Source organism: Carlito syrichta, unplaced genomic scaffold (genome assembly GCF_000164805.1).
Source record: "Carlito syrichta isolate Samal-C Ts95f unplaced genomic scaffold, Tarsius_syrichta-2.0.1 Scaffold287801, whole genome shotgun sequence".
NCBI classification, from domain to species: domain Eukaryota; kingdom Metazoa; phylum Chordata; class Mammalia; order Primates; family Tarsiidae; genus Carlito; species Carlito syrichta.
The window spans coordinates 1-9,791 of NW_007231897.1; the positions used below are offsets into that span (position 1 = coordinate 1).

The 9,791-nt window shown below is 57.5% G+C and overlaps 1 protein-coding gene across 2 annotated transcripts; it reads left to right on the forward strand.

The window, feature by feature from the left end:
* The first annotated feature begins 362 nt into the window (after positions 1-362).
* On the forward strand, positions 363-7,030 carry CERS1 (ceramide synthase 1). 2 transcript variants are annotated; one of them, XM_021709970.1, is made up of 6 exons: positions 363-633; positions 2,919-3,099; positions 5,057-5,218; positions 5,639-5,786; positions 6,016-6,125; positions 6,838-7,030. In XM_021709970.1, the coding sequence occupies exons 1-6, from the start codon at positions 519-521 to the stop codon at positions 6,902-6,904; spliced, it is 783 nt and encodes a 260-aa protein (XP_021565645.1). In that variant the 5' UTR covers positions 363-518; the 3' UTR covers positions 6,905-7,030. The 2 variants fall into 2 exon arrangements, with proteins under 2 accessions (XP_021565645.1, XP_008051249.1); XM_008053058.2 differs by having other exon boundaries at positions 6,016-7,030.
* The last annotated feature ends 2,761 nt before the right edge of the window (positions 7,031-9,791 follow it).

Consider the following 9,791-nt stretch of genomic DNA (forward strand, 5'->3'; position numbering starts at 1 on the left):
CCCCCGTCTCCCCACGTTTCCCCTCTGAGGGTGACCGCCTCCCCTCTGTTTCTCCCTCCGCCTCTTGTGCTTCCCGTGGGGATCCCCCGTGCCCCCCACACGCCCGTTCCCTCACAGGTCACCCCACTTGTGCTCTTGAATGCCCGCAGACCCCCAGCTCCCCCGTGACTCGCAAGCGCCCCGCTCCCCTGAGCTGACCCCACCGTTCACCCCTCCCCCACGGCCGCCCTGCTCCACTCGCGGTCTCATCCCACACCCCCTCCCCAGCGCCACCCCGCCCGACAGCTGGGCACTAAGTTTAGCCCTTGGCAGACGCACGTGGGCTCTGGTGACGGTCCAGGCGGCTGTGGGCCCCGGGCCGGCCCTCCTCGGTGCTGCTGGGCTGCAGAGTCCCTGGGCCTCGTCTCCCCGCCCTGGAGGAGCAGTCCCTGGCCCTCAGCCCCCAGGGTTGCCCACTTGCCTTCTCGCCACAGCCCCTAGCCAAGCGGTGCCGCCTGCAGCCTCGAGATGCCGCCAAGATGCCCGAGAGCGCCTGGAAGTTTCTCTTCTACCTGGGCTCCTGGAGTTACAGTGTGTACCTGCTGTTCGGCACGGACTATCCCTTCTTCCACGACCCGCCCTCTGTCTTCTACGGTAGGGGCCCTGCAAGGATGGCAGAGGGCTCTACGTAAAACACAGAGAAGCCAGGCAGGGTGCCCACCTATGATCCCAGCTACTCGGGAGGCTGAGGTGGAGGCTCGCTTGAGCCCAGGAGTTCGAGACCAGCCTGGGTAATGTCGCAAGACCCCATCTCTACAAAAAATTAAAAATTAGCGGGGCACAGTCACTCAAGCCCAGGACTTCAAGGCTGCAGTGAACACACAGGGCCGGACATTGATCAGAGGCCCCGTGGATGTCTCAGAAGTCAAGCCAACCCCAAGACATGGGTGAGGGCACCTAGTCCTATTGGAGCTCAGAGGAGGCTTTCTGGAGGAGGTAACCCCTGTGGCCCAGGAGGGCATTCTGGGTGCCAAGAAGGCATTCCAGGTGCTGGGATGGCACATGCAAAGGCCCTGGGGCACTTACGAGGGAACAGGAGGAGAATGGCTGCTGAAAGCTGAGGCAGGAGTTTGAGTTTCCTTCTGAGTTAGATGGGTTTAGGTTTTGTGGGTGAGAAAATGCTTCCTCGGCTACAGCACAGAGAAGGGGGGGTCCCTGGCTCACATCATCTTAGCAAGGAGATGAAGATGCTGGGATGTGACTGCAGCTGTTTGACTGGACGTGACATAGGGTCATGGAGGCCTGAGCGCTGGGTGGGACCGGCAGGGAGGGGACCGTACCATGCTCTGTAGAACCTGCCCTCAGAGGAGCCGGGGCAGGGCTGGCCTCGGCCAAGGTCGTCTTGGGATAGGAAGTCCCATCCGCTGGGGGAAGGCTCTGGCTTCCCTGTTCTGTGCTGACCACCTGGGCCATGGGTCAAGGACGCCCACAAACAGCGTCTCCTGCCGTGACAGGAACAGCTTGAGAGGGCTCCTGGTGGCACTGAGCCCGGGGGCGTATCCCAGGTGTGCTGCTTGCAGGGCGACTTTTCCTCCACCACACACTGCGCCTCCCCAGAGAGGAGTGTGAGTTGCGCCTGGCCTCCTTTTATGCGGCTGACCCGTCACTGACCTCTCTGAATGTTTTGGGCATGGGGCTGCATGTAGTTTCTTCTTGTAAACGATGCCTGTAAGTTAGCGTCTCATTTACTGGTTTTTTGTTTGTTTGTTTGTTTTTGAGTTGGAGTCTCACTCCGTCGCCCAGACTGGGGTGCAGTGGCCGCTCCCGGCCACCGCAGCCTCGCCTGCTGGGCTCCGGCGATCCTCCCACCTCAGCCTTCTGAGTAGCGGGAATTACAGGCGCACGCTACCACGCCCGGCTGATTTTTTGATTTATTGTAGAGATGAGGACTCGCTGCCCAGGCAGGTCTCGAACCCGCGGGCTCAGGCAATCCACTCACCTCGGCCTCCCAAAGCGGTGGGATTACAGGCTGAGCCACCGAGCTCGGCTTTTGCTGTGCTTTTATTGAGCACCCACCGTGTACCAGGGGATGCTGGACATCCCTGTGGGATTTGGTCCACGGCAGTAAGGGCTGATGAGAAAGCTCGGGTGGAAAGAGGAGGGACGTGGGATGTCGGAGGGACAGTTTTCAGCCGGGACAGGGCAGTCCCACTGAAGGGGACTCCGTGAGGACCTGGAGGAGTCTGGGGCAGGCAGGAGGCTCCAAGGCTGCTGTCCAGGGGCCCACTGTGGTCACCGGGCGGGGGGGACAGCAGAGACTGTGCCCTCCTGGCCTTGCTGGGTCAGAACTCGTTGCTTACGTGATGGCTGTGAGCAGAGGGCCTGGGGTGGAGAGGGACTGCACCAGGACGAGGCAGACGTGGCTGATTTGAGAACAGTTTAGACGGTGGCACTGATGGGATTTGCCGCCAAGCCAAAGGTGGGTGTGAGAGAGGAGGAGGAGGATGGAACGCCAGGCTAATTTTTAAAAAATGCTTGTGTAGAGATGGGGGTCTCAAGATGTTGCCCAGGCTGGTCTCAAACTCCTGGGCTCAAGCAGTCCCCCGCCTCAGCCTCCCAGAGTGCTGGGATCACAGGTGTGAGCCACCACGCCTGGCCAGGGGTTATTTAATAATAATGTGCGTATTCACAGGAGACTGTGAGTGTGTTGGGGGTGGAGGGGCATAGGAACTCTGTGTCTTATCTGATTTTTCTAGAAATCCAAAACTGCTCTGGAAAAAAGCAAAACACCTATTAATGAAAAATAGTGGGTAGCGTGTTGAGAATGGAAAACCAGCCGAGACGTGGGGCCACCCTGGTGCTGAGGACACACACGGCTTGGGGGGGGGGCCACGGGGGGTGCCTGCAGGCCCCTGACCCCGTGGTTGGGCCCTCTGCAGACTGGACACCAGGCACGGCGGTGCCACGGGACATCGCTGCCGCCTACCTGCTCCAGGGAAGCTTCTATGGCCACTCCATCTACGCCACGCTGTACATGGACACCTGGCGCAAGGACTCAGTGGTCATGCTCGTCCACCATGTGGTCACCCTGGTCCTCATCGTCGCCTCCTATGCCTTCCGGTGAGGACAGGAGCCAGTGGGGGCCGCTGTCGCCGGGCCAGGCCCAGAGGGGGCCATGGGGAGCCTCACATCAGGTCTGGGTGCTTGGGGTCCGGGGAGGCGTTGGGCAGAGAGAGGAAGCCCAAGGAGGGGCTGTGTGACCCTGGCATCCAGAGGGAGATTTTGGAGGGCTGAGGTGAGCGGGTGGGGGATGCAGCTGTGAGCGCACCCTGATTCTCTGGAGGCCAGTGCGGTGGGCGTTTTGGATGGGGCCCGCCAAGCCTCCACGCCCCATGTGTGTAAAGTCCACCCCCGTCTCGAAGGCTCCCTACACGGATAAGTGGAAACACCTCGTGCATCCTTTGTTCTCGTTTTATACCGAAGGGATGATATTTGGTGTCCACCGAGTTAATTAGTGTGCTTTATTTATTTTAAATACAGATTTTCTGCCTTCATTGAGATTCTGCTTTCCATTTATTTATTTTTTTATGAGTCGGAGTCTCGCTCTGTCGCCCAGGCTGGAGTGCGAATGGCACAATCCCAGCTTACTGCAGCCTCGACCTTGTGGGTGCAGGTGATCCTCCCACCTCAGCCTCCCAAATAGCTGAGGCTGTGGGCGCATGCCACCACGCCTGGCTAATTTTTTTATTTAAATAGAGACAGTGTCTTCCTTTGTGGCCCAGGCTGGTCTCAAACTCCTGGCCTCAAGTGATCCTTCCCTCTTGGCCTCCCAGAGTGCTGGGATTACAAGAGTAAGCCACTGCACCCGCCCCCCTTTTTCCCCCCTGTGAAATGTGGCTGATAGAAACTTTAAAATGACATATGCCATTCGCATTCTGTTCTGTCAAGACTAGCTGCACCAGCGTGGAGGCGGCAGCCCCGGGTGGCTCTCGTTTCAACTGCTCAGTGTCCACATGGGGCTGATGGCTCCAGTAGCGGACAGTACAGACATGCCCAGGGTTCCAGAACATTTTGTTAGGCAGGACTCTCTAGAGGGTAGGACCAGATGATAAAACCAAAAAAGTAAGAAAGGAAAGGAAAGGGGAGCTTGTTTGAAAAGTGATAAGCGCCAGGAAGGAATAACCAGGCCCGGTGGCTCGTGCCTGTAATCCCAGCAACTGGAGAGGCTGAGACAAGGATCACTTGAGCCCAAGAGTTCGAGACCACCCTATGCAAAATTACAAGACTCCATCTCCAAAAAAAAGGAAATAGCTATGGAGAAAAACCAAGAAGTGAGAGGATACGGCCTAAGGGCTGCTAGGCCTAGGTCTGGGAGGGTGGTCGGAGGTGGCAGTGAGCAAGGACTGGAAGGGCTGCTGGGAGGGGCAGGTCCGGTGATGGGCACAGAACATGCAAAGGGCCTGTGGCCGGTGCCCAGGCACTGTCAGGAGGGCAGAGCGGGGACAGGGACCTGGGGGGAGAGACACTTGGCCATGTCCAGGCTGAATCCCAGTCCCTTTCCCAGGCAGCTGTTGGGAGGAGACGCTGGGGAGGACGGGGGGATGGCCTTCAGGCGTTTTGAGATCCTAGCGGGAATATGGCAGAAGCCTCTCCTAGGCAAGCCTGCCCCTCGCGTGGACATTCGGGCTAACGTTCACCTGGGAGTGTCAGCGTGTCGGTGACGCCCAGAGTGAGGAGTGAGCTCGTGGGGGGTCTGGACCGGGATGGCCCAGCCCCACCCAGATGAGGAGGGGCCGGAGGAGGAACTTCCGGGGAGATTCTGGGCCACGCGGGCACAGTGGGGTGGGGAAGGCGGGGCCCGGGTGGGGAGGCTCTGGGGTGGGCACAGGGAGTGGGGCCAGGGAAGAAAGGGGCTCCTGGGACAGGGAGGTGGGCAGGGCTGGTGCCCAGGGCGGAGGGCTTTAAAGGGGCCCACGGAGAGCCTGGAGGTCGGCCCAGGGGCCTGTGCTGGGGGTCTTAGTGCAGAGTGGGGTCCCCAGGGTGAGCCACCCTCTCCTCCCCCGTTCTGCCCCCTCAGGTACCACAACGTGGGCATCCTCGTGCTCTTCCTGCACGATATCAGCGACGTGCAGCTCGAGTTCACCAAGCTCAACATCTACTTCCAGTCCCGCGGCGGCTCCTACCACCGGCTGCACGCCCTGGTGGCCGACCTGGGCTGCCTCAGCTTCGGCTTCTGCTGGTGGGGGAAGGGGCGGGGCCGGGCGGGCCGGGGCGGGGCCGGAGAGGTGGGCGGGGTCTGGCGGAAAAGAGGTGGGGCCTGGGAGCTGGGCGGGGTCTGGCAGGGAAGAAGGTGGGCCTTGGTGCGGTGGGTGGGGCCTGGCCGGGCGGGGGCGGGGCGAGGCAGGGGAGAAGGTGGGCCTTGGTGCGGTGGGCGGGGCGTGGCGGGGCCGGGGAGGGCCTGAGTGGGGAAAGGCGGGCTGGCGGGGAGGCCGGGTCGGAGCGGAGCAGAGGGGCAGGGCAAGGTGAGGGTGGTGCAGGGAGACAGGGATGGGCCTGGACGCACAGGGACAGGCGGATGGGTCCAGGATGGGACAGGACAGGGACTGGGTGGGGCCGCCATCCCCTCCCCCTCACGGCCTCCCTGCTCCTCCTCCTGCAGGTTCTGGTTCCGCCTCTACTGGTTCCCGCTCAAGGTCCTGTATGCCACAAGCCACTGCAGCCTGCGCGCAGTGCCTGACATCCCCTTCTACTTCTTCTTCAATGCACTCCTGCTGCTGCTCACCCTCATGAACCTCTACTGGTTCCTGGTGAGTGGCTGGCCGCTCCTCCCTCTCCTCCTCCCCCTCCCATCAGCAGGCCATCCTGTCCCCAGGGAGCAGTCCAGGCACAGCCCTCCCCGGGCGGGCTCAGGGAGGGGCGTGTCAGGCAGCGGGGACAGCACGTGCAAAGGGCCTGGGCAGGGTCCCCGCCCGGCGGTCAGGAGGGCCACACAGCTGAGGAAGGGGCTTCCGTCTTACTCGAGCCTCCTTCCTGCAGTACATCGTGGCGTTCGCCGCCAAGGTGCTGACAGGCCAGATGCGCGAGCTGAAGGACCTGCGGGAGTACGACGCGCCAGAGATCCAGAGCCCCGAGCCCAGCAAAGCTGAGTGAGTGTGGAGGGGCTGCCGCCCCGTGTTCGTTCCTTTTGCCATGTCGCCCGAGCACACTGGGCAGGCCCCGGAGACCCAGCAGCGGACGAGGCCGATGCGGACGCCGCTCCCTGGAGCCTCCAAAACAGAGACTGTGATAGAAGCAGAGTTGCCTGCTCCGAAGGACAGAGAGCGAGGAGGGGAGGGCAAGGTGCAGGAGGGCAGAGTGGTGGCAGGGACAGGGAGGGCCAGGCCCAGCAGCGAGCCAGGCCCCTGTGGGTCCCGAGACGTAGCCGCTGGCCAGGCCGGGTGACGACCTCCGACCCACGTCCCCCCAGAGCAGGTTGCAGCAGAGGTGCAGAGTGACGAGGGATGTCCTGGCCTCAGAGTCTGGCCGGGCAGCCTGCCTGTCAGCCAGGCAGGTGATGTGGCTGGAAGCTTGGACCCAGTCTGACCCAGAGCAAGTCCTGGGGAAGGAGAGGTGCAGTAGAGGCCATGAGCTCACCAGCCCTGGGTGAGAGCCAACGGTGTCCGGAGCCCCGGGCCTGGGAGTGATTGGAGGCAGCTTTGGAAAACAAGCAGGGTCCGGGGTGTGCGGCGCCCCAGAGGCAGCGTGAGGAGTGTTTGAACAGGAGCCAAGGCAGGAGGCTGCGGAAGGTGCTGACCCGCCGGGTCTTTTGACTTGGCTGTGGGGGCGGTGGGCATCAGTGACCTGTGTGTGATGGTTCAGAGAAGCTGTGGGCTCAGAGCCTGACAAGGTGGGTCAGAATGGCAGGTGGGAAGATGCCGAGATTTAACAAGTCTGGGGCTGTGGCCAGGCTGAGCTGTGTGCCCAGATCCCACCTCTGTGTGGAAGGGAGAACCGTGCCAGACTTGCTTTGGGTGAAGGTGGAACAGAAATAAAAGAATCAAAGACAACTCAAGGCTTTTGGCTCAAGCTGCTGTTTACCAAGATGGGATTGGAGCATGGCATGTGCGCTGGTGGAGGGGGGCGTTGGGAGCTTCCTTTGGGGGTTTTGAATGGTAGCTGTCCCTTGAGTGAGAGTTGGGAATTCTGCAGAGAGACCAACAAGGTCCCATCAAGGAGGCTTCTGGAGGCCACAGTGACTAAAGAGATTGGGGCACCTGTTGGCTGAATGTAAATGTCTAAGAGGTTCTCTTGACCAGGTGCAGTGGCTCAAGCCTGTAATCCCAGCACTTTGGGAGGCTGAGGTGAGAAGATTTCCTGAGCCCACGGGTTCAAGAACTTGGCAAGGTCCCAAGTTTTTGATCTACAATAAATCAAAAAATTAGCCAGGCATGGTAGCACATGCCTGTAATTCTGTCTACTTGGAAGGCTGAGGCGGAAGGATCGCCGGAGCCACGAAGGATCATGGGGGGTGGCCATGAATGTGCCACTGCATGGCAATGGAGTGAGACTCCAACTAAAAAAAAAAAAAAAAGGTCCTCTTACCATAGGACAGTGAGGTCACAGTGGAAATAGCTTTGTACATGCAGAGCCCAAGACAAGAGCAGACCAGATCTCCTGGCTCTGCCGGTATCTGGCTGTTTCTCCCATGTCTAGAGAGAACGTGGGGTGCAGCCTGGCCATCCCAGCCCGGCACAAGAGCATTTCCACTAGGATGTGTCCACACAGAAGGGACAGAGCATACCAGGGAGACCCCTACTACCTTCAGCCCCACGGGCACCACCAGTAGAATTTGATCTTCCACAGATGGTCAGAGTTAGTGCAGCAAGGTATAAAACAGGACAGGCTGTAGGGATGCATCAGATGGTTCAGGACACTTCCAAGCTGCTGAGGTCATAGAAAACAAAGACTGAGAGACAGTCCCAGGTCAGAGGAGACTACGGAGGTGTGATAACTACATGCAGGAAAGGATATCTGTGGAAAAAGCTGGTGGAATCCAGCTACCGACTAGTGTTTAGTTTCTAGCAGTGGGCTGATGTTGAGTCCTTAGTTGTGACAGATGTACCATGGAAATGTAAAATGTAAACTTAGGGAGGCTGGATGAGAGGTCTGTTCTATCTTTGCAACATTTCCACAAACCTAAAGTTATTAGAAAATTAAAAGTTTGTTCAAAAAAATTATCTAGGCGTGGTGGCATGCACTTGTAGTTCCAGCTACTTGGAAGCTGAAGCAGAAGGATTGCCTGAGCCCTGCAGGTTGAGGCTGCGGTGGCCAGGAGTGTGCCACCGCACTCCCACCCAGAGATTGGAAACAGCCAGATGGAGACTCCGACTCAAAAAAAAAAAAAAAGCATTGGATATTATATTATTTCCCAAGGGCTACCCTCCCAAATTGCCACAAACTGGTGGCTTAAAATCACAGAAACTCATCCTCCAACATGGTGGAGGACAGAAGTCCAAAACTGCAGAGCTCTCTCGTCAAGCTTCTGGGAGCTCTAGGCGTCCCTTGGCTTGTAGCTACATCGCCCCAATCTCTGCCCCTGTCTTCACGTGGGCTTCTCTTCTCTCTGTCTCCCTCTCTCTCTCATAAGGATGTCTGTCTTGGGATTTAGGGCCCACCCTAAGTCCAGGATTATCTCATGCTGAAATTCTTCACTTAACTACATCTGCAAAGACTCTTTTTCCAAATAAGGTTCTAGAGATTAGGACTTGGGCATATGAAGGGGGACCTCCCCTCAAAAAGAATTTATTAATTTAAAAATGTGTATTTATTCTTTTTTTTGAGCCAGAGTCCTGCTCTGTCACCCAGGCTGGATTGCAGTGGCATACTCACTGCCACCACAGCCTCTATTAGCAGGGCTCATGTGATCCTTCTGCCTCAGCCTTCCAAGTAGCTGGAACTACAGGCATGTGCCATCACACCCAGTTAATTTTTCTTGATTTTTTGTAGATGAGTTCTCGCCAAGTTGCCCGGGCTGGTCTCAAACCCATGGGCTCAGGCAATCCTCTCACCTTAGCTCCCAAAGTGCTGGGATTACAGGTGTGACCCACCACACCCAGCCTATGTATTTCTTCTTATATGTTTAAACTTTAGTCACCTTCAATGTGCTTTCTGTTTGACACAATGCACCCATCAAGATGCTTTTCCCACTGCTCAAAACAGTTTTTGAACTCGTCAATTTTGATGCCTTTTAGTGCTTCTGCCATGTTTTGTTTCACCTCTTCCACATTGGCAAAATATTTCCTGTTGAGAACTGTTTTCATCAGGGAGACAAAAACAAGTCGCTTGGGGTGAGATTGGGTGAATAGGAGGGTGGGGCATGGGCGTCATGCTCTTTTTGGTCGAAAACTGCTGAACACCCAGTGCAGTGTGGGCAGGTGGTTTGTATAAATCACCCATCGTGAAGTGGGTAAATGTGTTGAAAGCATCTCCAAGAAAAATTTCACTGAAGCCAAACGCAGCCTCCCACAACAATGCCAGCTGGTACGCTGAATCTGATGGGGGATGCCTGTACTACAAGGGCCCACCCTCCAAAAAGTAATTCTGGTTTTTTGGGGGTTCTTCCTCATATCTTTTTGGGGGGCCACTATTCAACCTGCTACAGAGGTTAAAACTGAACTAATTAGATATAGCTGAAAAGAGGACTGGCCAACTGGAAGCTGTGAAGAAATTACACAGAATGCAGAATAAATGGATGGAAAATATGAAAGCTAGCATTATAAGAATGATCTTGTCTGACTGAATTCTAATAGGAGACAGGCAGGGAGAAACAAGAA